Source organism: Rattus rattus, chromosome 4, assembly GCF_011064425.1.
Source record: "Rattus rattus isolate New Zealand chromosome 4, Rrattus_CSIRO_v1, whole genome shotgun sequence".
NCBI lineage: Eukaryota > Metazoa > Chordata > Mammalia > Rodentia > Muridae > Rattus > Rattus rattus.
This window is the reverse complement of record NC_046157.1, coordinates 165,704,860-165,732,262: the sequence shown is the minus strand read 5'-3', so window position 1 is coordinate 165,732,262 and position 27,403 is coordinate 165,704,860. Positions and strand designations below refer to the sequence as shown.

Below are 27,403 nucleotides of genomic sequence, written 5' to 3'. Positions count from 1 at the left end.
CAACTCTTTCAAGACAGTTCAACATTGGTTTTGTGGACAGTTCAACAGATACACTCTAGTTTCCTACCTTCATTCCAGAACTGCTATTGGGCACACGAAATCACAAATCATGTCACATAATCAGTCCCTTGAACGTAAGCTGCTGGTCTAGTGGGATGCAACACAGCAGAGTTGTACAATCAGCTCGCAGTAGACAGACAGCTCAGACACACAGACCCGTGACCTTCATGCTAGTGTAATAATTTCATCTTCACAGTAGAAAAAGGCGGGAATCCCCAGAGAGGTGGAGGCGCAGCCTGGCTGTCTGTCTGTCCGCTGTCGGGCAGTGCTGGTTGTGGGAACTGACAGTCCGAGGCTAATGGAAGCTCACTCTCCAGGGAGGGCTGCAAGTTCACAGGAGAAGGTGGTGCATTAAGACAACGGAGGGCACCTCCGCCTGGGAAGCGCCCCCGGTCCCTTCCAGATACATCACAGGTATCTTAGCCAAGAGTCCCCGGTCTCCAGTCGGGGTCAGAGCACAGCATAGGGCGGTGCCTGGTAGTACTTTACTCAGAGCAACAGCTGTGCTTCCATGCTGCCACAGACAGCTCTGGAAACCGCGGGCACTCAAGGCCGACCCTCTAGTCACAAAGCAGTGGCAGTGTAACAGGTTAAAATGCGTCCAGCCTGCACCATGCACTGTGCCTACAGCCCAAACTGACCCACATCACTGGTGGTGTGGCCATGCTCAGTGTGGGAGGTTGCGGGATAGGGGAGCCTGCTCCTAAAGTCACCGTGGCAAGTCCCTGTGAGACTGTTCTGTGCAAACGGTGCAGTGGCTTCTTGTTTTAGGAAATATCCACAAGCACAACTGGCCACTGAATTATTAAATATCAGTCGAAAAAAGGTAGTTTTAAAATGAAAGATAATATTGCAACATGAGTGAAGAATATATTAGCTCGCTCTTCAGTCCGGACAACGGCCTCTTCTCTACTTCTTCTTCCTTTTTTCCTGAACACATCGGGGACAAAACCTGTGAGGAGAAAGGCACGGGGATCATCGTTTCTCCTGGCACACAGGGCACCCAGTATACTTCCTGCACCTCACAGGGTAGCTGCACTCTGGTAAGAAAGGACCAGAGAACAGCTCCACCAAGTAAGAGGGGCTGGCTTCGCTCTGGGGAAAGCTGGCATTTGAACTACTGGTTTGAGCGTCCTCTGAAGCTACTACATGTCAGTGCGGCCTTGGGATCAAGTTGATAAGGCTGGGCAGAATATGAGGTGCCACTATAGAGTTGGCACCAATAGCTGGCTGGCAGACAGGACATACTGAAGACCACATGTGCAGATATGGCCTGGTAAGCCAGTGGAAAACAGCTCACTGGGCCCTGGAGCCTGTATGGGTCACACAGGCCATACAGTGCTATGGTTCAAGGACACAAGTCAAGCACACATCAGAGATTCATATTCCTGGACACTCAAGAAGATAATAGCTACTCATGTAGCAGACAATGCTAATACACGTGACAGCTAACATCACTTCCCTCTGTACTAAGACGCTCTGAGCACCCAGGCCTGCACTAAAGTATGTCAGTGACTGTGCCAGTCAGAAGCTGTGTGTCCCTCTGAGGAAACCCATTCTGGTATTCTACAGAGACCACCCTGAAACCCCATTCCCCAGTTCTTCTGTCTGCCCTTGGGCCCCGCACATTAGGCAGCTGTAGCACCCAACAGCTTTGCCAGTGCAGTCAGACTCCCCCACCTGGAAATCCTACAAACAACTCACCACATCTAATATGAACTCGAAGTCAGACCCCATGCCTTACACGCTTGCATGCTTGTTCTTTTCCCTTTCCTCAGGTGAGTAACCACTATCACCTCAGCCTAGCCACATGCCTGCTCTCACATGCCCACTATCACCTCAGCCCAGCCACATGCCTGCTCTCACATGCCCACTGTCACCTCAGCCCAGCCACATGCCTGCTATCACATGCCCACTGTCACCTCAGCCCAGCCACACCCCTGCTCTCTCATGCACACTGCCACCTCAGCCCAGTCACACGCCAGCTCTCTCATGCACACTGCCACCTCAGCCCAGTCACACGCCCACAAGGCACAGGCACAGCCAAAGGACTGCCATATGGTTCTTGTAACGTGAGGTAAGAAGCCATGGAGTGGTTTGCCCAAAGTGGGATTACGTTCACACCACACACATCATCTGTGCACTGAGGAAAGCCTTCATGGCAGAGCATGCACTCTCCTTTCCCAGCTGACTCTCAACCTGGCCACAGGCTGATATACACCGAGAATGTTACCATGAGAGGCTCCAAGTGCACCTCTGAGAAGGGCCCGGTTCCTCCTATTTCACTTTAAGAATATGCATCCATATTTAAGTCGGCCAAACCAGGTTCTTAATCAAATAAAACCCTGGGGACATCTTGAACACTAGCCTACTGCTGACCAGATGTAGGATAGGAACAAGAATGCAGAGCCTCCATGCTCTGTGAGGCGGAGACGTGCAGAAGCACGCTGATCACACAGCTACTCCTCTTGTTCTTTATGGTCCTCATTTCCTCAGAGACAAAACCCTTACCTCCTTGGCTTCTTTTAAATAACCGCTCTCCAATCTGGAGCTAGAAGAGGACGTGGTTCAGCACGCAGCCGGGCATGGCACACTGGATGCACACCAGGGTAGAGGGAGGAGCCCAAACTGCTCTTCCTCAGAGAGCTCCAGTAATAACAGCACAAAACCCAAGTAAGCTGGGCGGCAGATCGCCCTCTCGGAGTGCACCACATGGCCCCTCCCCAGCCAGGACCGATGTTGCATAAATATGGAGACATAGAACAAGACCCAGAGTACCACACACACTTGCCCAAGGCTGCAGTCACCCCATACTAACCACTTTCCTTTGGGCTTTGTGGTGAGATCCACGCAGGCAAAGTGAAACCATTCAATGGGACACTGCAAAGCAAGGGGAGAGCCTGTGTCACACCATGCACCCTGCACCTTAAACGCAGAAAGGCCAGCACCCACCCATCTCTACCAGATCTGCCCCGGGTATATATATATATATATATATGTATCCCTCACAATCCACTCACATCCGGATTGTCACAGCCGATCATCTCCCCGTAGGACACCTGGTGGCACAAGCAGTATGTAGGCTCATTCGGATCCACAGGCATGTCCAGCACATCAGAGGGGTGCACAGATAGGATACTGTCGTTAAACTCAGACCTGACAGGAAAGGAAGGATCTGATGACCACAGGGCACCTGGAGGCAGGCAGGAAACAGTACACAAGGCCACACTGTGGAAGGCCACACTGCAGCCTTTCCGCCAGTGACCCAGGGTTCTTCTACCCTGGAACGAAGGATGCTTGCAGCTTCCCAGGAAACTATCTACAATGACTACAATGTTACCAGCTGCCCACCAGGGTAACACTGCCCTGCTCACTCCCTACTGCCTGTAGCTGCCTGAGTCTCTGAACAGTAGCCTAGTGGGACTCCTGCCCCTGTAACTGCTGCCTATTGGGTCCAGCACTGCCTTTCACAGTAGAGCTGAACTGACTCTTACTCAAATATCTGTAAACTATCGGGAAGTCTAGACAGTATAGTCTCTATGCCTGTATTACAACTCCCCCTACCCACCCCTAAACTAGGAATGTACAGTGATAAATACATGTGGCCAGAACCCATGGGGGCCAATGGCAGGTGGACGGCATGGCACAGCTGCCCAGCTCCTCACCTCTAAATTTCCAAATGTTCCCGGGTCTTTGCAGTTACTGCAGATATGCATGGGTGTATGCATCTACACTCCAGTCCAAACCTCAGGGCTCTAGAAGTGGGGCCTCTCCTTAGCAGGGAACCCAGCTTCCACTCGCCTGTCTCTGAATAGAAATGTCTCTCACAAGAACATGTCCAAGTTCTAGTGCTCTACAATACTGGTTTTTAAGCAACTCCCAAGAGGTCCTTGAAGCAGGAAACTTTCTTAAAGATCCGTGACACGGGGTTGAGGATTTAGCTCAGTGGTAGAGCGCTTGCCTAGGGGCAAGCGCAAGGCCCTGGTTCAGTCCCCAGCTCCAAAAAAAAAAAAACAAAAAAAAAAAAAAAGATCCGTGACACTCTGTGCCTCGCCTCCAGGCCTCCGTGGTCTCTGTATGGCCCTGCTGTCAATGGACAGCCTCCTCTAAGGCAGCAAGCCAAGCCTAGCAGTGTGCCTGTGCTGTGCTCAATTCTATCGGCCACCTCTGCACTTTCCCATGGGAAGCCCAACCCAAGTCACAGCCATTCAGCTATCACGTGACCCAGAGCTCAGACTCTCCAGGATCAGTCAGTCAGGTACTGGGTCACCCATCTTTCAGGTAGCACTTGGAAATATGGGGCAAGGGGATCCCAAGTTCGAAGCCAGCCTGAGCAATGAAGGAAATTCAAGGTCAGCTTGTACATACTAGGACCCTGTCTCTGAAAAAGAAAACAAAAAACAGAAGACGACCTAGGAAGTGAGACCCATGGGTAACCCCTGTCCCTTGGGCATGTGACTTGCTCTGGCTCTTGGCTAGCTAAGTTTTCCTCTCCACACGTGCCCAGGAAGCTAACACTGGATATAACCACCCATGAGATTCCCTAACAATCCAGGTAGCCCAGAAGGGGCTGCTTATTCAAGCTTTAGAATAAGGGACTACAGAAGAAATTGACCCCTTTGTTCCCACATGGAGGCCTCGGCTTGCCAGAAAACGAGGCCCTGGGGCAGCTAAGGAGTTGGTATTGACCTTAGCTTATAGGACCCCGACAGGAAACAGATGGTCTGACAGTCCTAGGAAAGTAACTCCGTGAAACCCATCACCTGGCCAAGTGGTCACTGAGCCACAGGAACCTGATTGAGCACTGCTCCAAGTCCCCAAGGAAAATGATAGCTATCCCCAAACTGGAACTGAAATATTTAGCCCATCTCATCCAGGTCGTGAAAGAAAAAACCCACCAGACACAGATAGGGACCAGAACTATGCAGAACTCCAGGTTAGCAATAGGCAAGTGAAAGGTTCAGGTTCCGAAGCCACACCAAGCTACACCCTGATCCAGCAAGACCAGCATTCCAATGACTTTTGCTGTCTCTGGATGCCTGTTCTGTGGAAGCTGCTCTGTGAATCAGATGTCAAGGCCTGACCACACCCTTTGTTCCAGCAGTCTGCCCTGTCGGAACATGTGCAAATTGGGATAGTGTCTGCACTGCCATCCGGGGACAATATAAAGTCAATGCAGACCAGATGCCCCACCACAGCAGCCAGCCCAGCAAATGAACCTGGAAGCAGTGACTGTCCCCTAAGCAAGCAGCAGGCATAACATGATGGCTCCCATCAAAGGAAGACCTAAACAGCCTGCCTCCATCTGTGCTCTTAGGAGCAGCTATAATGCCTGAGGCCTTAGGAGGATGCTCCAGCCTGTGGGCACTGTCTCCCCACCACCTAGAAACCCCTCTTCTGGGCTCCTCATGCTGAGGACGCTGTGAAACACTCAGTAAAGGCAGCAGCAAGAATGTCTGTGCAATGGGCTGGAGAGATGGCTCAGTGGTTAAGAGCACTGGCTGCTCTTCCAGAGGTCCTGAGTTCAAATCCCAGCAACCACATGGTGGCTCACAACCATCCGTAATGAGATCTAATGCCCTCTTCTGAAGATAGCTACAGTGCACCCTTATAAATAAAATAAATAAATTTTTAAAAATAAAAAATAAAAAAAGGAATGTCTGTGCAAACCCAGAAGCACATAGCCACAGAGCCTCTGAGTTCTGAGAAGCCAAGACATGATGCTGTCACCCCAAGCTCAAAACCACCTCTCACAGGCAGCAGGACACTGGAGTAAGAAAGCTGAGTGATCTGTAGTGGGACAGGGTTTCTCCATCTGCTGGATTAGACAGGACTGGTGGCCCAGCTACCAACGTGACACTTTAGGACCTCCATGTGGCAGCCATCTACACTTAGGACATGTACCGAATATGGGAACTAAATGAGCTACACTTCGACAAGCGCAGAGTGACAACTCCCTCAGCCCTAGAACCTAGACCAGGGATTGTTTTTACACCTAGCCTCCCCTCAACCCACAAGCAGCGTGGGCAGTGGGAACTGGAGTCAAGGAAGGTAGACTGAAATCACAGGCAACCTGTGGGAAGCCAGGGCTCCTGATTCAGGCCAGGACAAGGGTGCGTGAGAGGAGCACCAGGCAGACCCTGGCTCGTCGGCCTGAAGGAGAGAGGAAGGAATCACCCTAAGGGATCAGAGACGGTCACTCTACAGCTTTTATATCTAGTCACAAAAGTCATCCTAAAAGAAAGCACTGGGCAGTGGTGGTGCACACCTTTAATCCAGCAATCGGAGGCAGCGGCAAGCAGATCTCTGTGAGTTCAAGGCCAGCCTGGTCTACGGAGCCAGTTCCAGGACAGCCAGGGCTACACAGAAACCGTTTCAAAAAAAAAAAACAAGCAAACAAAACCCCCTTACCCGCTTTTATGCTTCTTTTTCTTGGGGGTATCCTCTTCTGATGTCCTCCTGCCTCGGCCCCGAGAGCTTCTTTTTTCTTTCTGACTCCGACCTTCTGAAGAACAAAGACTCCCATTATCCTCACAGAACAGACCGAAGTAGAGCAAGACTCACCCAGACTCATTTACCATCGTGTTCCTAACACACTAAGACAAGAGCCTTCAAAACTGCAACCGCTAGGAAACAGAAGGTCAGCCAACTTGCTTTTCAAGCTCCGAGATCCAGTGCTTTCAAAGTCACTTCCGTCCATCCTGTCCTTCAGGTCTGCCTCAAAGCGTGCCAGGTCAGCATCCAGTCTTCGGATATGTTTATCCACCTGCAAAAGGACACTTAGAAATCTGACCTAGAGTAAAAAGGCTAGGGGTTCAGCTCAGTGGCTTGGCCCTTGCTCCTCATGCAAAGGCCCTGGATTAGAGCCCCAGGACCTCAAGGAAACACAAGCAGACAAAACATGGTTTCACCAACAAGTAAGACAAATAGGTCCCTCCACTCCCCCAAAAAACAAAAGTCATGGGAAGAGGCCCAGATGAAGACCCCATTGTGTCGGTGCTCCAAACTTCTCTAGATACAGATTTCCATACATCTTACACACTTCCATATACCCTTACACATGACCATATACCCTTACACATGACCATACACCCTTACACATGGCCACACACCCTTACACATGACCATATACCCTTACACATGACCACACACCCTTACACACGGCCATACACCCTTACACACCGTTATACACCCTTACACATGTCCAACCACCCTTACACACTTCTGTACACCCTTATACTTTTCCATACACCCTTACACACTTCTGTACACCCTTACACACTTCTGTACACTCTTACATATTTCCACACACCCTTTCACACTTCCACACACCCTTACACACTTCCATACACCCTTTCACACGTCCACACACCCTTATACACTTGCATGCGCTCCCCTCGGGGGCATGAGGGCAGCAGAGAAAGGCTGCAGCTGGCCCCTGCACTCACCATCTCGTAGGTCTGCATGGCCAGCTGCACCTTGTCATCGCTGTACTCCTTGCACTTGCTGTAGGCGCTCTGGATCTTCTGCAGGTGCTCCACACGCTGGGCTGACGAAAGAGTCTTCACTGTGGAGATATACTCTGCAGCCAGGATGTCGATCTCTGCTTTCTTATCTAACGAGGGCAGGTGACAAGTGGAAGTATATCCAGGAAGCTGGCAGGGGCACCACTGATCATGTCACTGTGTGCTTTCTGAACAGCAACACACCCATTGGGTCACCTTGCCTGGCTCCTGTTGTACAACTTCGTCACATACCCAAAAGAGTGAACAACACAGCAAAACACACAGAAACATCCTGCATGCTTCCATGAGTATCTATGGCAGAGTCACATACAGCTCTTTGCTCTGACTGAGAAGTGGGACGATCTGTGGTTACAGGGGGACAGGGTCACCGCCAACTGTCACAAGGTTTCCAGGTGCCACGGTGGGTCTCTCCAACTGAGAGGTGGGAAAGAGAAGCTAGCCTAACGGTGGCTGTGAACTCATCTATAACGTCTTAATAACTGTCTGAATGTCAATCATATTTCCAAGAAATGAAGTCTCCTCGTTCCTAAAATGTGCCTGTACATGGCAATCACAGCATTTCTAATCTGAAAACAGCCCCAGCAATGTAAACCACAGAATGCTCCCGTGAAACTTAAAAATCTCAGAGAAGGGCTGGACAGATGGCTCAGTGGTCAGAGCACCGACTGCTCTTCCAAAGGTCCTGAGTTCAATTCCAGCAACCACCTGGTGGCTCACAACCATCTGTAAAGGGATCCGATGTCCTCTTCTGGTGTGTCTGAAGACAGATACAGTGTATTCATAAATATAAAATAAGTAAGTCCTAAGCTGGAGAGACGGCTCAGCGGTCAGAGCACTGACTGCTCTTCCAGAGGTCCTGGGTTCAATTTCTAGCAACCACATGGTGGCTCACAACCATCTGTAATGGGATCTTATGCTCTCTTCTGGTGTGTCTGAAGACAGCTACAGAGTACTTATATATAATAAATAAATCTTTAAAAAAAGAAGACAAATAAATAAGTCTCAAAAGAAAAGAGAACATCTCTTTTTTCATTTTTTCTTCTTCTTCTTCTTTTTCTTTTTTCTTTTTTTCGGAGCTGGGGACCGAACCCAGGGCCTTGCGCTTGCCTGCTCTACCACTGAGCTAAATCCCCAACCTCTTTTTTCATTCTTATAAAGATCTATTTTTATTAGTTTTTTTGTTTGCTTTAGTTTGGTTTGGTTCTTTGAGACAAGGTCTCACTATGCAATCCTGGATGTCCTAGAACTCTCTATTTAGACTAGTCTGGCCTCAAACTCTCAGAGATCTGTCTGCCGCTGCTTTCCAAGTACTGGATTAAAGGTCTGCACATGTTTATTAGTTTTTTATGTGTGCATGTGTGGGTATGTGCACATGAGTAACCAAGGAGCCCCATGGTGTCAGAGCTCCCAGAGCTGGAATTATAGGAACAGCGAGCCTCCTGATGGGCTGCTGAGAAGCAAACTCCAATCGTCTACAAATCCACCGAGCCCCTGCACCAACGTTGCTTAATTTCAGAATCTAAACAATATCAGAGTTCCCAACACCAGCACACAAGTCAGGAGATGAAGCAGTGATAAGCTCGACATTCTGAGGAGATGGTAAAGACCCAGAATTCCACACCCGGACAAACAGTAGTCAAAGAGAAGGCTGAAACAACTACTCTTTCACGTGAGTGCCAGATGTTAACCTCTGTGGTAAGTTTACCTGTCCTTCTGTCCCTGTTAAAACAAATGGAGCCAATCAAAAGAGAAGACTTCTAGGATCCAAGGACTAGGGTTCCCCAAAGAGACTATAAATAGAGATTTTCAAGAGTGGCAAAGGATGGGAACACATTGTCATCAACAGCCTGGGAAATGGGGGCCCTCCTACAGGATCTCACTCTGACGGCCTGGGGCTGTGGGGTAGCTGGAAGCGAAGGGCAGAAGGTGGATGCAGAGAAAATAAATGTTATCAGTAACTCTCAGGAAAACAGTTACTCAGAAAACTCCCGTAAGAGCGGGCTCAGAGGTGCACACTCAGTGCACGGAGGCAGAGAGGGGAGTGTCTGTGCGTCCAAGGCCAGTCTGGTCATCAGAGTGAGTTCTAGGACAGCCAGGACTACACAGAGTAACACTGTCTCAAAATACAGTAAGTCATGTAAGTACAAGGCAGGGCTGCCCCACAAACACATCCTCTTCACCAGAGACTCTAGGAGACCATACCCTGGAGACAGGGAAGCATTGCTGTGCAGAAGACATTTTCACTGTCATAAAGAAACCAGTTTGGAACTGACTGAAAATAAGAGAAAGCAACAAGAGGGTGACAAATCCAGCAGGATGACAGCGGCAGGTGAAGGAGCTTGCCACAAACCTGACAACCTGAGTACAATTCCCGGGACACACGATGAAAAGAAAATAACTCCATAGATTGTCCTCTAAACCTCACAGAGATGACTGCAAGTGCACACACACATACAGACACACGTGTACACAAAATCACCAAATACAATCTAATTCAGAAAAGAAGCAGCCAGGTGTGCCGGAGTGCACCTTTAATCCCAGCACATGGAGGCAGAGCCAAGTGCATCTCTGGTGAGTTCCGGGCCATCCTGGTCTACACAGGGAGTTCCACCTAAGACAGGGAAGGAGGGAGGGAGGGAGGGAGGGAGGGAGGGAGGGAGGGGAAGAAAGAAGGATGGGTGAAGAGCATGTGGATTAGGAACAGGGAGTTGAAGCCTGGTGGGACAGCACATGTCTACAATTCCAGTAGGTGAGAGATAAAAAAGGAAGGATTAGGACCTCGGGCTAGCCTTGGCTACACAGCAAGCTCAAGACTAACCCAGGCAAGGTGACCCCATTGGGAGGGGTAGAGGGGAGACAGTGAAAATGGCTCAGCGGTTGAAGGTTTTTGCCATCCAGACCTGAGTTCAATCGCTGGAAAGAACAGATTCCCAAGTTATCCTCTGACCTCCACATATGTACACTAGACAGAAGCACATGTATGAGTACACACATACATAAATCAACTAATATTTAAATATATATATATATATATATATATATATATATATATATAGAGAGAGAGAGAGAGAGAGAGAGAGAGAGAGAGAGAGAGCGCGCGCGCGCTGGAGAGATGGCTCAGCAGTTAAGAGCCTAACTAGAGTCTCGAGAACTCTAGCTCCAGGAGACCTGATACCCTCTTTTGGCCTCCATGGGTATCTGCATACACATACACAGGCATATACACATAAATAAAAATAAGTAAACCTTTTTCAAAAGTTTTACGTATACAGGGCTGGAGACTTAATCCTACAGCCTCTCACAACCAAGCTAACCCTAGCTCAGGGAGTTAGAGATCTCTCACACCAAGGCACACACATGGTACATACACAAATACAGGCACAACAGTTATGCACGTGATATAAACAAAGATCTTTTTTCTAAAGTATGGAAACAGGGGCTGCAGAGAGGGCTCAGAGGTTAAGAGCACTGGCTGTTCTTCCAAAGGACTGAGTTTCAATTCCCAGAACCCACATGGCAGCTCGCAACTGTCTGTAACTTCAATTCCAGGGGATCCAATGTCGTCTCTGGCCTCTGGAAACACCAGGCATTTCACTGTGCACAGACATACATGCAGGCAAAATAGCAGTATGTTTAAAATAATTTTTAAAAATACTTAAATGTTTTTACGTATGAAAATATCAAAAGACAAAACATTACTACCTTTTCAAACATTGGTAGAATATTCCCAATCACCTGTAATTTTTTAAACTTATTTTTATTTCATGTATATGTTTTGCCTGCATGCATGTAGATATACTGTGTGCATGCCCGGTCCCTCGGACCTGGCATGACACATGGCTGTGAAAAGCATGTGATTTTCACGTGTGGAGCATGTGTGGTACTGGATCCTCCTAACTGCTGAGCATCTCTCTACCTCCATGCAAACCATCTGAACGCTGACACGATGCCATAATGGAAGAGTCCACACCTGACTCAGGGGATGGCCACTAACACGCAGTTCAGTGCAAGCATTAGTTCACACACAAAATCAATAGCAATGGCATAGCATTGCCTTCCAGACACACATGTTCGCTTGTTTAGCCTTGAGTTGTACTCCCAAGACAGCCAGGGCTACAAGAACTAGGCTGGGGGCTGGAGAGATGGCTCAGCCGTTAAGAGCACTGACTGCTCTTCCAAAGGTCCTGAGTTCAATTCCCAGCAACCACATGGTGGCTCACAACCATCTGTAATGAGACCTGATGCCCTCTTCTGGTGTGTCTGAAGACAGTTACAGTGTACTCATACATAATAAATGTTTAAAAAAGAAAAAAAGAACTAAGCTGGGTAGATAGATGTCTCAGAGGCAGCGAGAGCATCAAGCCTGAATCCTCTAGAACCTCTAGACCCACACTTAGAAGCTAGTGGTGGTAGCATGTGCTTCTGTGATTCCAGTGTCCTTACTGGAGATGGGTGGCAGAAACCGGAAAATCCCAGGTAGTCTGGTATAGGTGAAGATGACAAGAGTCCTTTCCTTTCAACCAAGATGGAAGATGAGGTCTGAACCCAAGGCTGTCTTCTGACCCTACACATATGCCCAGCAAGAGTGCATACCTCCCACAACTACATACATATGCTATAGCAAGTACATATCTACACAGAGAGACAGAGAGAGAGAGAGAGAGAGAGAGAGAGAGAGAGAGAAATTTTTAAAAAATGCAAGAAACTAAGCCCAAATTAAAAGTAGCAGCACTCCACCTCCTTACCCAAATACCTGGAAGGCTACGGAAGGTGTACTGAGAGTTCAAGGCCAGCCTGGGCTACAGAATAAGACCCTGTCTCAAAACAAACAAACACAAAAAAGGACCTAAACTAAGCATGGTGTGTACACCTTTCATTCCAGCATTCCAGAGGCAGAGGCAAGTGGATCCCTGAGTTTGGGCTTGGCCTGGTCTACACAGCCAGTTCCAGACTAGCAAGGGTTACATGAAAAACAGAAAAAAACAAAAAAAGGACCAGCACCCCCTCCAAGATACTGTGCGATGCTAGCTCTCCACTAAACAAGGTCTCTTCAGGGCCCTGTGGCATCCCATGTCCTCTCCTGTCTCTCTGGTGAAAACCCAGCTCGGGCTATACCCACCTTCTGTTCTCTGGTCTAGCTCTCGCATCAGCTGGAAGTTCCTCTGAAGCTCACAGGGAAGGTTCTCAATGCCTGAAAGAGACACGAAAGTCGCTGTACTGCTCAGTAAGACAAAACCTGCCTCCAGGGATGGGAGAGGTGGCTCAGCGGTTAGAGCACTGACTGCCCTTCCAGTAGTCTCAAGTTCAACTCTCAGCACCTAGGAAAGTCTCACAGCCATCTGTAACTCTAGTTCAAGGGGATCCAATGCCCTCTTCAGTCCTCGGTGGGCACCGAATACATGTGGTACACCCATTTACATAAAATATACCTTTTTAAAAAACATCTCTCTTACACCAAAGCCTGCCCTTCATCTATTTCTGTTCTAGTTTGGGGACCAAAAGTGATTAAGACCTTGTAGGGGAGAGGGGGCACCAAACAGTGAGCGCAGCAGGCCGACAGTTTCAAAAGCACCAGAAGTTGGAGGATACAGAAACCTGCTCCCAGCAGGCAGAGAAGACAGCTGAGACGCCTCTCCTGAACCACACCCTCCCTCTCCCCTAGGCCACACAGAGTGAACTTCATCCTCCAAAGCTCAAGCCGGAACCTGGGTCCTCCTTGATCTCTTCAACTTTGTCCAGATACCTACAACACCAGGAGAGGCAGACCATACTGTCCCAAGACACTGTTCTCTCAGGAGGGCCCAACGTATCAGTCTCTAGCCACACACAGCCATGAGCACTGGAAAGGCAACCAGAGGCACTGAGCAGTCCCCCAGTTCCTGTAGGTTAGAGTGAGCTGGTTGTCAATCAAACCCCTGGTGCTTTTCTGCCCACCCTGCATCCCCTGGTGCAGATATGTCTTAATCCTTAAGTTTACAGCAGGCTCCAGCTGCTCTCTGGGTCTTTCTGCGCCCAAGAATCTCCATAGCCCACAAGGCCAGCATTTTAGGGCTACATCTTATAAGACTTGCTGTTTTAAGCCTGTAACTTCCTGTTACAGGCTTACTCCTATGACTTCCTGTTACATAGCTTTTACTCCTATGACCCTCGAAGTATTTACCTTTCTACCCCCTGGTGGACCTCTCTACTCTCTGACAGAGGGACCCTTATCTGCAGTTTCCGGATCTTTATTTACCCCCATGTCTTAATATTGTGAGCTTTAAAAAGATTTAACAAGGGCTGGAGAGATGGCTCAGTGGTTAAGAGTGATGACTGCTCTTCCAGAGGTCCTGAGTTCAAATCCCAGCAACTACATGGTGGCTCACAACCATCTATAATGTAACTTGATGCCCTCTTCTGGTGTGTCTGAAGACAGCTACAGTGTACTCACATACATTAAATAAATAAATCTTTTTTAAAAAAAGATTTAACAAAAAGTGTGTCCCAATTAATCAGTGAGTTGTAGAGAAATAGTGAGTTGTGAGTGGCACAGGGTAGGTGGGGGCAGACAGGGACCATCACACGATGCCAGCAGTGAAATGAACTCGCCTTGAACTCACCGATCAGAATGCCCACTGGATGGACATCAGAATAAAAGTTCACCTTGGAGTCCCACTGCCCAGGCCCAGGTAGAAAATGGGCGCCCCATTGGTTTGATCCACCTCCCTCCAAAGGGTTTCAATTCTTCCACTATAGAGTGGGAAATAATCCTCCTCCTAATTCTTGTCGGGAGCCAATCTCACCGTCTATAAATAAACGGAGTTACCAATGCCCAGGACGTCAAAGGTCAACCCGTTATACAGGGCATCCTCCCTTGCCGGGCTAGCTTTGATAGCACAAGTTCCCTCGAAAAACGCACCCGACTAGCCTAGAGCTCCTCCCTACAGCTCCACAGGCAAACACAGTAGCTTTGGCTCTCTACAACCGATCTTAGCACAAGCAGCAGGGGAAGAGGCGGACCTCCTCGCAACCCAGTCCTAAGTAGAGAGGAGGGGAGAGGGGCGTGGTCGGCGTCAGGGGTGTGGCCGAAGCGGAGAAGGCGGGCTGAGCCGCAGGCCACACCCCTCCGTGACGCACCTGGAATTGGCGCGGCGGAGGCGGCGGGACCCCCGCGCCGCGCCCCACGCCCTCCATCCGCGGCCCCGCCCCAGGCCGACCGTGAGACACCCCCTACAATCCCCATGATCTGTCCCCATCCTCCTCCGCATCCCGGAGCCCCGAACGATTCGCGATGGGCCGAGAGCGGCGGCGGCGCGGACCCGCGCGGGTAGCGGCTCGGCCAGAGTGCTTACTGTCCAGATAGTGCTCCAAGTACATGGCAGTCGCCATCTTCGCTGCGGCCACGCTCGGGGTCTGCGCGAGCGGGCGGTGCCGCGGTCTCGGGGCGGGGCGGCGCCGCGCGCTCACTATTCATGAGCCGCGTGCTCCGATTGGCCGGAACGGGGGCGGGGCATGTCGGGGTCCACCCCTATGCTTCCGGCCGGCTGCGGTCGCCAGATGGCGCTGTGGGGCTTGCCCTGAGGGAATGTGGGTGGGCGATGGGCTCGATTCGCAGTTTGCAATGTGGAAGGTACTTCTCTGGCTCCAGCCGAATTCCAATCCCTGACGGTGCCCTGTCGAGCTCTTGGCCAGGCACCGCGCTTGCACGTGTGCTGGCTCCACGCCTGCCAGCGGATACCTGCCGCTCTGCCCGCGTTGTTCAGACCTGGGGTCTGGCCAGACCAAGAGGCGACACCAGCGCCTGTGGTTTCTCCTGGCTGAGTGGGCCTCCTCACCGGCATCGGTTATCATCGATGCTCTTTGTGGCTGTCGAGTCCCGAGGGGGCGTGGCCACGCTGACTACCACTTCGTGAAGAAGCCACGCACGCCTGGGTGCCTGCAAAAATACATTTTTACATTCCTACGGCAACTCTGTTACACTTAATGAAACAATACGGCTACATTATTATCTAAAGTCCATGGTTACCATAGAGTCCATTCTTGGTGTGGTCTAATATTTCTGACAAATACATATTAGTTATCTGCCTTTTAGCATCCTGAAGAATATTTTCATTGCCTTTAATTCCTCGGGTCCACTACAATATAAGACACCCAGGCGCGCGCGAGCACACACACACACACACGTAACCAATAAACGTTTTAGAGTCTCTGTAGCTTTGTTTTACTAGGATGTCATGTAGTCGCGTTTTGCAGTATATAGTTTTTTCAGACTGGCTGCATTTATCATGCATTTCTGGTTCTTCCATGTCCTAATGAGTCTTGATGATTTACTTTTTACTTAAATTATGCCACTGTGTAGCTACCAGTTTATCGGTTTGCGTGTCGGAGGACATGTTTAGTTGCTTCCATATTTAGGCAGTTGTGACTGGAGCTGATACAATCAGTGTGCAGGTTTTTCTGTAGACAGTTTCCAATTCATTTGGGTAAATAGTGACCTTATGTTAAAAGTAGAGTGGTTTCTTGAGAAACAGCCAAGCTGTCTTCCACACCATTTCTTTGCCTTCTCATCTGCTCTAACAGTTTCCTTTGCTTCACATGGTCACCAGGATGCTGTATGGTTAGCCTGGTAGATTCGGGCTATTCTCGAAGAGATGTGAAATTATCTTCTTTTAATGTATGATTACTAACAATATGTTTATGTTGAGCATGTTTACATATGTGTCCGGCATCCGAACATTAGTTCGAATGTCTGTATAGACCTTGACCAAGTTATAGGCTATGTCACTCACTATAACTAATTCATTGTGTGCTGGGTATGGGATTCAGGTCTTTGTTCGTGTTAGGAAAGTGCTCTATCGACTGAGTACTTCCCTAGCCAGTCTTTTAGAAACAACCTTTGACTACAAATCCTTTTGCCTCGGCCTCTAGAGTATTGTTTTGGTTTTTCAGACTGGATCTCACAATGTATCCCTGGCTGGCCTGAAACTATGTAACTGGCCTTAAACTCCCAGAGATTTACCCACCTCCTGCTCATATATTTTTCCTGACTTTATTAATTTTTTTTCTGTAAAAACACCGCTAGGGACAAATCCAAAAAAAAAAAAAAAAAAGAGGGAATTTTCAGTTCTGGCCAACGCTGCAAATAAGTCCATTTCCTTCCACCAACTTCTGTCCGTGGGTTTTCGACACTAAAACCACAACGAAAATTCCTGAGCGCTTTGAAGATGCTGCAGTCAGTGCATCTTGGGGATCGATGCTGTTATCTTTATTCATTTTGCAGCCGGATCATAAGATGGCTCGTGTGCGCGCGCATGTGTGTGAGTGATAAGAAACTTTTAAAACCGTCCAGTAGCGCGCTTAGAGGAAAGAAAATTTGATTCCGTTACTGTTCTAGAACTTCCACGTGACCAGAGCCCGCAAAACCCTAGTAGGTAGGATTGGTCCTTTCCGGGAGCTGCAAACGGAAGTTCCTGGAGTAAGTGTTCGCCCGTCAGCGGGCTGGGGGCCTAGATTGCGTCATGTCCGGAAGCGGTTCCCTGCAGTCTTCAGTGCTCCACTTCCAGCCGGAAGAGGTGCGTCCGGGCATTGCACCAGCGCGCGCTACCCTTCTGCTGCAGCTAACATTGGCGGGAACCTGAAAGGTTGGCTGGAGCTGTGCAGGCTGTGAGTCGCGATGGCGTCGCGTCGCGGGGCGCTCATCGTGCTGGAGGGTGTGGACCGTGCTGGCAAGACCACGCAGTGCCTCAGGCTGGTGACCGCGCTGTGCGCCTCGGGCCACAGAGCGGAGCTGCTGCGTTTCCCTGGTGCGCGGGCGGGCCTTGGGAATTCCCTCACCCTCTCTTTGGGCTTTAGTCATTGTATCTGTAAAAGCTTTTAGAATATTTTTTTATCTATTATTGTGCATGCATGTGCTGGCTAGTTTATGTCACCTTGACACAAGCTACAGTCATTTGGGAAGAGGGACTCTCAGTTGAGAAAACTGGACCCACCAGATGGGCCAACAGACAAGCCTGGGAAACATTTTCTTGATTGGTCATTGATGTGAGAGGCCCAGCTGGTGGAGATGCATTAGTAAAATGCAAACTGAAACGAGGGCCTGAGTTCAGCCTCCCAGGTTAAAAAAAAAGCAGATATGGTTGCTTATCCCAGTGCTGGAAAGGTAGAGGCGGGCGCTTTCCTGGTACTTGTTGGCCAATCCAGCCAAAAGTGAGCTTCAGGTCCCGGTGGAAGACAGCCTCTGAAAACACAAGGTGGACAGGTACTGAAAAGGGAGCATGATGTTGACTTCCGGCCTTGAGTCCTATGCACTGGACACCAACCCCTCATCCTACAAATTAAGTAGGAATTGGAGCAACGCTTTCCTGGATATTTTAATTTTCAAACCAACCAGTCAAAAAAGTCTTTTTTTTTTTTTTTTTTTTCCGGGGCTGGGGCCCGAACCCAGGGCCTTGCCCTTGCTAGCAACCACTCTATCACTGAGCTAAATCCCCAGCCCTGGTCAAAAAAGTCTTAACAAGTACTTTTGAAATCAAGACTGAACGTGCGTGTTACTTCCTTCCCTTGGGGAAACTCATTTGGCTTCAGAGATGGTCCAAAGCTGTCTAGAGATTTAATAACGTTCAGAGTTAGACACGAGCACAAGGAGAAAACTTCGGTGCAAACCATAGCATACTTCAGGTGAACAGTCTGACTTGAAGTCGTGTTTGTATCTTTGTCTTTCTAGAAAGATCAACAGAAATCGGCAAGCTTCTGAGTTCCTACTTAGAAAAGAAAACCGAGCTGGAGGATCACTCCGTGCACCTGCTCTTCTCTGCCAACCGCTGGGAACAAGTGTAAAGATTGGTTCATTGCTTCCCCCGTGTAACTTGCAGGCTTTTGTGTATGGCACGAGTGCAAACATACGTAGGCATGTGGAGACCAGAGGCCAACTTGGGCATCTTCCTCTACCGTTCTCTACTGCATTTGAGACGGTTGGGGTTTTTTATCTTTATTTTTGCGTAGCATAAATGCCTAATGTATGTTTGTGTGCCTCATGCATGCCTGCTGCCCAAGGGAGCCCGATCCCTGTAACTAGAGTTCCCGAGAGTTGTACACTGTCTCGTGACCTGAGCCCTTGGCAAGAGCAGTAAGAGCTTTAAGTGCTGAGGCAGGCTTTGTTTCAGTTTTTTTTTTTTTAAAGGGTTGAGACAGAGTTTCTCTGCATAATAGCCCTGACTGTCCTGGAACCTGCCTTGTAGACAGGCTAGCCTCATGCCAGGCTGCGATAAGGTTTCTTACCGGACCTCAAGCTCACTAATTTTAGGCTACACTGGCCTTTGTGCTTCTGGGTCCTGTCTGTCTCCCTGAGTTTCAATTTTCCTCCTGGTTTATATCTGGGTTCTGGGGAACTAGGGATCCAAACTCTAGTCTTCTTGTCACATGGCAAACAGTTTATCCATACAACCACATCTTTTGCCCCTAGCCTTTTGTTTTTGTTTTTATTTTTAAGATACTTGTTTCCCTCTGTAGCTCAAGGTGTCTTCTAAGTAATGGCAATTCTATCTCAGCCTTCTAAGTACTGGCTATTTTCATTTTCTTCTTTTTTTTCCTAGGCGGAGTTTCTCGGTGTAGCCATGGCTGAACTTACATTCTGTAATATCAGTCTGGCCTTAAACTCATAGAGATCCACCTGCCTCTACCCAGTCTGGCCTTGAACTCACAGATCCACCTGCCTCTGCCTCCCTAGTGCTGGGATTAAAGGCGTGCGCCACCTCCTCCTGGCTAAGCTGGCTGGTGTTGTATGTCACATTTACAGAGCATGTACTTTGTGTTGTGCGTCTGTCCTTTGTCAGACTTGACTTTTATACATCCTCTCTCCCATCCTGTGGCTGTCTCTTCACTTGTTTGATAGTGTCTTACACAGCACAGCTTCTTCAGTGTCCTGAGGTTAGCCTATCTGTCCTCGAATGACTTTGACCTTTGGTGTTATCAAACCCAAGGACATCCAGGTTCTCTTTCCTTCTTACCTTCCTTTAAAGGGTTTCTCTCATCCATTTAGGTCTGGGGTCTGTTTTAATTTTGCGAAGGCTCCAAGATCAGAGTTTAGATGTCTTTCTGTGTTCGCATTACTGACTCTTTAACAGCATATATTAAAAAAAAAAAAACCTCTTAAAGGTCTAGCTCTGTGTATACACACTCATTAGTAGTTTACATTGGCTTGCAATTTGGGATTCTCCGCTTTGGCCTCCCAAAATTAGGATTTCAGGTTAATGCCATTATGCTCTAAAGATCAAGAGGTGGAAGCCAATCTGGGACAGCCTGGGCTACATACTGAGACCTATTTCAGCCTTCTTCCCCTATCCCCCAGAATCGAATGCCTCCTGTGAGGCATGCTAAGTGAGAAGGCTCTAACTCCCTTCTGTGGCCTCGTGCCAGGCCCTTCACCTTCACTCGTCTAAGGTTTTTGCACATTGGTAATGACGATGACCCTGTGTTGTTTGGTGGGAAACGTCCTTGATATTTTGCCTGTCATACTTAGGGACACACGTATCAGTCTCATTGTCTGCTGCCCCAGGCTCTCTGCCTGGGTTCTCCCTTCCCTCAGCAGGGGAGGGTAGAGGTGTTCCCTGGCATCTCCTAGAAAGAAGATATAGAACTTTCTGGTTGTAAATAAGTTTATAAATGACTGCTGTAATTGTCACTGGGATTTCTGATTTGTGGTAGTTGGGAAGCCAGTTCCAGGGCTCAGGAGCATTCTGTTTTTCAGGCCATTAATTAAGGCGAAGTTGAACCAGGGTGTGACCCTTGTTTTGGACAGATACGCGTTTTCTGGGGTTGCCTTCACTAGCGCCAAGGAGGTGAGTACTGTGGAGTCCTGCTTCGGCGTGCCAGGCGTGGGCCCCAGGTCTGTTGTTCATTTGCAGCGTGCCTGCCCACAGAGTATGTGTCGAAGCTGCTCTTAGGAACTGGATGGCTCTGGCATTCCTTAACTCTGAGATGCTGTCTTTTGTCGATGAACAGGCATGCAGGTTTTTCACGTACAGCCTTGTACTTTGCATTTGGATGATTTGTCTCATAAAGAGGTTCCTCGTTAAGATTTCCCGCGATGCCTCATTTTGTGACCCGAGGTGGAATGACTGGGACACTGGAGCCCTCTGTCCCTCCACACTTGCTTCATATGTGTAAGGAGCTGTGTACTGTCCTTTTTATTTATTTTTAAATGTCTGCCATTTACATGCTTGTTTAAACAAGGTTGCCCTGTGTATCCTGGCTGGCCTGGAACTCTGTGTAGACCAGACTCACCATGAATCATAGTGATCCACCTGCCTCTGCCTCAGGAGTGCTAGAATCAAGGGCCTGCACCACCACGTCTGACAGTGCCTTTTAGTTAGCCTTTAAACTGCAAATATTTAGCAACAGAAAACCTCCCAGAAGTCTCATCAGCCTCAGGGACACTCAACATCCTCTGTTCGATTTCCTCTGTTTGTTTTGTTTTCTGAGTCAGGGTTTCTCTGTTTGGTCCTGGGTGTCCTAGAACTGACTCTGTAGACCAGGCTGGCCTCGATCTCAGAACCCCACCTGCCTCTCCTCCCAGATGCTGGGACTAAAGGTGTGAGCCACTGCTTGGCATGTGGTTGGGTTTTTAAAATATTTTATCTATGAGGATGCTAAGTGTAGCTCTCCACAATTGAGGGCTTCTACCCAAAGAGGTTACAGTGGGGAAGGACTTAGTTTCTCCCTAGCTACTGGGAATTTGACTATGTTCCAGTGAGTATATGGGCAATCCAAATTGGACTTGAGTTTGAGGGTGTGGGGGGAGTGTCTACAAGGGAGGGGAACCTGGGAGAGGAGTGTGATTGGGGTTCATGATGTGAAATTCTCAAGTAATCAATAAAAATATGTAAAAAATTTTTTCTTTATATGGGTGTTTTGTTTGCACATATGTCTGGTGCCCATGGAGATCAGATGAGGGTATTCAGTCTTCTGGAACTGACTAACAAATTGTTGTGAGGTGCCATGTGGGTGCCATGGAAGTGAGCCCAAGGCCTCTGGCAGAGCAGCCAGCGCTCTTAACTTCTGCACCTTGTTCCTAGGACCTGGAGTTGCTGAGACAGTGTTTCTAGTAGGCCAGGCATTTTGGGAACTCACCAGGTAGATCAAATTTGTAATCCTCTTGTCTCAGCCTTCTGAGTGCTAGGATTACAGGAGAAAGGCACTATGGCTCAAGAAAGACACTTGTAAGAACAATGTCCTCCAGGAGTTGGGGATTTAGCTCAGTGGTAGAGCGCCCTGGGTTCAGTCCCCAGCTCCGAAAAAAAGAGAAAAAAAAAGAACAATGTCCTCTAAACCTTTCAGTTTAAACATGTAATCACTGTTCGTGTTTTCCAGCTCTCAAGAGCTGGCTGATTGCCTTGTGTTTTTATCGTATTAAATGAGGATCTGCCTAAGGCCCATGTGAAGGTCCATGTGTTGAAGTACGTACCATATAAACCTTGCTGCTTTTTATTTATTCTAATTGTGTGAGAGATGGAGGCCAGGATATGTGTGTGCCAAGCCTGCACATTGAGGTCAGAGGACCACTTTGGAGGATTGGTTCTCCTGCTGAGCTCTGGGGATTTAACTCCAGTGTCAGCCTTGTGTGCTGAGTAAGTTCCTTTACCAGCCAAATCATCTCACTGTCCCAAATTGTTTTCTTATTTTTCGGCTGAGAATTGGACCAAGGGCTTTATATGTGACAGGCAAGTGCTCTAACTCCGAGTTATCCCTGTAGTCTCTTAAATGTCTTGATGTCTAAGTTCCCACATCTCTGAGGCTCACATTTAAAATATTCTGAGCACTGAAAGTATAACTGATTTCTTTAAAAAAGAAAATAGATGTATTCACTTTATTTTCAAGTGTGTGTTTGTCTGCATGTGTCAGATACCCTGAGAAGGAGACACAGGAATTATTAGCCATCATGTGTGTCCTGGGAACTGAATATGGGTCCTTTAGAAGGACGACAAGTGCTCTTAACAGCTGAGCCATCTCTCCATGTAGGAGAGCAACTGGTAAAGCATGTGCTTGCCCAAAACACAACCTGGAGCTAGCTCAAGGCTGGTTTTGAACTCAGATCCTTCAGCCTTTGCCTCTTGAGTTTAGGGATTAAAGGCATGTGCCAATACTGCCCGCATGTGTTTTGATTTTTGAGGCGAGGTCTCCTGTGGCTCAGCTTAATCTGGAACTATGTAGCCAAGGATAACCCTGAACTGTCTTCTTGCTACTTTGCGAGTGCTGTCACCACACCTAGCTTAATGGTTTTGACTTGTACTTTTGTAAACTTAAGGGTGTGGAGTCCTCAGCAAGAATCAGATGGTGTCTGATAATATATATGATAACCTTGGGGATGACAGATTGCCAAGTGATAATCTTTTAAATTCTGTTTCTTCTACACCTTAGAGTGACTCCCCAATGGACTACTTTGTATAAGGAAGCCAGGGTAGATGGTCAGCACCCTATAGCCCTGTAGGCAGGGCCCCTGGGGTCATATTTTCTGCAGGATGGTGTGTCCTTGCTAGCTCTACTTATCTTCTGAAAACAAGGACATTTTTAGCAAGTTGATGAAGTGGGAAGATATATGTAAAAAATTAGTAGGCAGGCATGCAGTGAGTTTCCAGGATTGCTACTTTCCTCCAATGTTTACTGGGATGCAAGATTATGGCAAAAACTGTTTCTGGAACAAATTGCTTCTCGTTGTAGACTCTGAGGTTGAATGGACGACCGGGATATCTATGTATGCCATGCCTTGCCTTATTTTCTGAGACCAGGTCCACAGTAGACAGACTACAGAGCACAGAGCTGTGGTACCGTCCTGTTTACTCACTCACGGCACCCCAGCCCACTCTGAAGCAGAAGATTATACCCCACTCAGTTTGCCTTCTCTAACTGTTAGGTTCTCTGTTGGCAGAATTTTTCCTTGGATTGGTGCAAACAACCAGATGTGGGCCTTCCCAAGCCTGACCTGATCCTGTTCCTGCAGTTACAATTGCTGGACGCTGCTTCGAGGGGAGAGTTTGGTCTTGAGCGATATGAGACTGGGACTTTCCAGGAGCAGGTTCTGCTGTGTTTCCAGCAGCTCATGAGTGAGAAGAACCTCAACTGGAAGGTAAGTCCTGAAACAAGCCTTTAGTCATGTGATATCACCATTCAGAACATGGTCTTGAAAGCCACATCACGCTTTACTTACCACAGGGATGACTCTTCAGTGTACTGTGTAGTTGGGCCATACTCAGGAAGTGCCTCAGAAGGTGGGGTTTCCCAGTTTCACATTCAGATATATCGTACTTTTCCCTTCATTTCATACTATGACTTATTCCTGCTGGCCCTCAGTCATACTGTAAGTACCTTCTCCATCACTACCTCCTGGGACTTTACTCCGCTGGTTTCTTTGGAGCCTTGTGTGGGGCTGTGCTATTTCCAGGAGCACAGAATTGTCATACTAGGCTTCCCTCCGGGCCTGTTTCCTCCAGTTAGTACCGGTGTTTCAACACTGGTCTCAGGAATTGGCTTCGACTTCCATCTCAGTCCTTGCATGAGCCGCCATGAGCCCTTCTCTATTGTTTGCTCCTGCTCTTCTGCCCTCTTTCCTGCATGCACATCGTCTCAGCAGCCACAATGGTCCTGGTGGGTCTGTCACTGTCTGCACAGTCCCAGTGAGGTTCCCAGACTTCAAACCCAGCTTTCAGTAGTCCATACATCTCGAGCCAGCTTTGTCTACAGAAGGCGCTGCTTCTGTTGCCCTTGTCTATAGTTCATGCCCTCATGATTCTGAGGTTTGTCCTAAATGTCTGCATCACTTTCTGTTAGAACAGATGATGATAAAGCCCTTTTACTTTGTTGGACACTAAGTCAACCCAGAGAGCCATCCTGGAGAGCCTGGGCAAGGGTGTGTGGCTATACTGTGGTTGTCGAGTGACCTTTTAGGAGGTAACACATGAGGCTCTCCTGCACATAGAGTCATACATACCTTGGGAAATACTTGGATTCTGTCCATAAGATTGTTACACCCCTGGAGGGTTTTCAAGAATTTGCTGCCAAAGGTCTTAGCCAGACTTACAGAACCGTGGGACCTGTCTAGATCCCTTAAAAAGGAAGGGACCTGGGAGATGCTGACACTTCTGGCTTGCTGCTGCCTGTCCTGATAAAACAGAGCAGCTATATTAGGACAGTTTTCATCTCAAGAAAGGTATAACTGTGTCTGCAGCTCTGGTTGTCCTGGAACTATGTAGTCCAGGCGGGCCTTGAACTCACAGAGATCCTCCTGCCTCTGCCTCCCAGAAGCTAGAACTGAAAGGTGGGTGACTGTTTGTGTGGAGCCTGTTCTTGTCAACTGGAAGACAGTCGCTCAGCCTGCTTAGAACAGAGCAAGATGGGTAGCCAGTGCATCCTACTTCACCTGTATTTGTGACGTGGCAGGTGTGCAGGCCGCTTTCTACAAATACCAGGTTCAAAGAAAGCAGCAGGTGAAGGGCCCCTGCAGGGACATGTACTGGGAACAGAGGGAACGTGGTATAATGATCCTTTTTCTGCTCTCTCCTCTGAGGTAATAGGTGGTTGATGCTTCCAAAAGCATTGAGGATGTCCATGAAGAAATCCGTGCGCTCTCAGAGGACGCCATCCGAAATGCTGCACAGAGGCCACTGGAGGAGCTATGGAAATAAATCAGAGCTTGCACTGCCAATGCTATTCTCTGGCTCTCCCACCTCAGCACTATCCTCTGGCTCTCTGGGAGAGCGTAGAAGGCTCGCATCTCAACACTATTCCGCAGGAGCTAGTTCTTGGCAGAAGGGATCTGTAAGGTTCTACACACAACTTGTTTGGGTGATAGTGGACAAGTTGTACAATATCTCCCTCTGCCTACTGCTTGCCCGTAAAGGTGCTTGTTAATGTGCTGCTTCTATTCTGAACTTTAGTATTCTCAAGCAGTTCCCTCGAGATAAGTTAAAAAAAAGCAAAAAAAAAAAAATAAAATAAAAAAAATAAAATGTACCTCACTAAGCTTCCTTAAGAATTTGTGGAGGGGGTTGGGGATTTAGCTCAGTGGTAGAGCGCGCTTGCCTAGCAAACGCAAGGCCCTGGGTTCAGTCCCCAGCTCCAAAAAAAAGAAAAAGAAAAAAAAGAATTTGTGGAGCTGGGTCTGCCCCCTATTCATGGTCTTTCCACTGTGGGTTTGATCGATGTTACTAGGTCGCTTGTTCCAAGTCTGTGTTCCCAGGTGTTACCTAGAATATCCAACTTACCTAGTGGCACGACGTTCATAATTCTAAGCCCAGTGATAATGACCTTGTTGGTTCTATTATCCACTGGAGCTTTCCACGCTGTCAGAAATAGAACATCTGGAGCGGCACAAGATGATCCCTCTCGTAGGTCCTTACAAACCTCTGATTCAGATCAGGAGTCTTGCTCCGAGGAGGAGGAAGGAGAGACTTCAGTAGAGGAAATAGAGGTGCCTAAGAGGAAGATTAATAAGCACAGGGCCACTGAGAGATCAAAATCTCGTCCCCCTAGTGTAAATCCCTTCTTTACAGGAGAAGGAGCTACTGTTCCTCCTGCCTATGAACCCTATTCTTCCTTGGAGTGGTGTTGTGAAGACAAGGCTACAAGGAGAGGGGTAATTTTTCCTGAGCCTCCCCCTGGACAAGGAGCGGCGTATCCGGTTGTTGAGGTCCCGGACCCCAACAATGCAGGTCAATCCAGAAGACAACATGCTCCTCTGAGTTTTAAGGAGTTGAAAAACCTGAAAGAGGCAGTTTCTTCCTATGGTCCCCTTGCTCCCTTTACTTCTGCCATTTTTGAGTCCTATGTTGCGTCCACTCTGACTCCTGGAGATTGGCAACAATTATGTAGGGCAGTATTGAGTGGTGGAGACTTTCTATTATGGAGGGGAGAATTTCAAGAACAGTGTGCACAACTAGCTAGACTTAATCGCAAAGCAGGATTTCCCCAGAGGATCTAGAAATGTTGACGGAACAGGGCAATATGCGACCCTTCCAGCCCAGATTCAATATGACCCTGCCGTTTATGCTCAAATTTCCACAGCGGCAGTTTAAGCTTGGAAGGCCCTGCCCAATAAAGCAGCTGGAGAACAATTATCGAAGGTCGTACAAGGACCCTCGGAACCTTTCCAGGAATTTGCGGATAGATTATTACAGTTGTCTGGGAAGCTCTTTGAAGATATTGATACAGCTATGCCTTTAGTGAAACAATTGGCGCCGACACCACGCTATCCATGCCAAAATGGGATGATACAGTGTGTAAGTGTGGTGTGCTGCATGTGAGCTGAACCGCACCCCTGTATAGACCGTGTGAGATCTGGTACCTTAATGCTGAGCGTTGCCCTGGGTGTGGGAGTGCACACCTTCAATCCCAGAACTCAGCACGTGGCGGCAGGGCTACATAGTGAGGACTGTCTCAAAAAGTAAAGAGTAGGGGTTTGGCCAGGTAGTCCAAAGTCAGGAGACGCAGAGCATTTGCAGGCCTGAGGGATGCTTCGGAAGCTTCTGGGTGCTAGAAAATGAGCTGTTAGCTGCTTAGCATCCATCTCTGCCCTTCAGGACTTAACAAGTTTTAGCTGTGGGTCAATGCGCTGTGTGGTCATAGCAGCTGTAGGAAGCCAACGAACAGTACAGGGAGAGGGAAACCTTTACCTTGGGCCACTGTACGCAGGTCAGCAATCGTCCTTCCTTTATATGGACTCAGGAGGGCAGGCAGACATCATCTAGGTGGTCCCCACTGAGATTTCACCAGTAGGATATGATATTCCTCAAAATCTACTTGTCCCCTAGTCCAAAGCTGGGAACAGCTTGCCTGGAGAGAACCTGAGG

General features: G+C 48.4%; 2 protein-coding genes across 5 annotated transcripts; one reads left to right on the top strand and one right to left on the bottom strand.

Annotated features, from left to right (window-relative positions):
- Positions 1-219: 219 nt before the first annotated feature.
- Ing5 (inhibitor of growth family member 5) lies at positions 220-15,008 on the bottom strand. 2 transcript variants are annotated; one of them, XM_032901691.1, is made up of 8 exons: positions 14,918-15,008; positions 12,706-12,777; positions 7,509-7,675; positions 6,715-6,826; positions 6,472-6,565; positions 3,081-3,216; positions 2,879-2,940; positions 220-1,012 (listed from the first exon to the last, which is right to left on the bottom strand). In XM_032901691.1, the coding sequence occupies exons 1-8, from the start codon at positions 14,952-14,954 to the stop codon at positions 970-972; spliced, it is 723 nt and encodes a 240-aa protein (XP_032757582.1). In that variant the 5' UTR covers positions 14,955-15,008; the 3' UTR covers positions 220-969. The 2 variants fall into 2 exon arrangements, with proteins under 2 accessions (XP_032757582.1, XP_032757583.1); XM_032901692.1 differs by having other exon boundaries at positions 561-1,012; positions 6,472-6,562.
- A 2,009-nt stretch (positions 15,009-17,017) lies between these two features.
- Positions 17,018-25,540, top strand: Dtymk (deoxythymidylate kinase). 3 transcript variants are annotated; one of them, XM_032901688.1, is made up of 5 exons: positions 17,018-17,368; positions 18,289-18,397; positions 20,311-20,401; positions 23,488-23,685; positions 25,130-25,530. In XM_032901688.1, the coding sequence occupies exons 1-5, from the start codon at positions 17,239-17,241 to the stop codon at positions 25,238-25,240; spliced, it is 639 nt and encodes a 212-aa protein (XP_032757579.1). In that variant the 5' UTR covers positions 17,018-17,238; the 3' UTR covers positions 25,241-25,530. The 3 variants fall into 3 exon arrangements, with proteins under 3 accessions (XP_032757579.1, XP_032757581.1, XP_032757580.1); XM_032901690.1 differs by having other exon boundaries at positions 17,093-17,368; positions 25,123-25,540; XM_032901689.1 differs by having other exon boundaries at positions 17,096-17,368; positions 23,560-23,685.
- Positions 25,541-27,403: the final 1,863 nt, after the last annotated feature.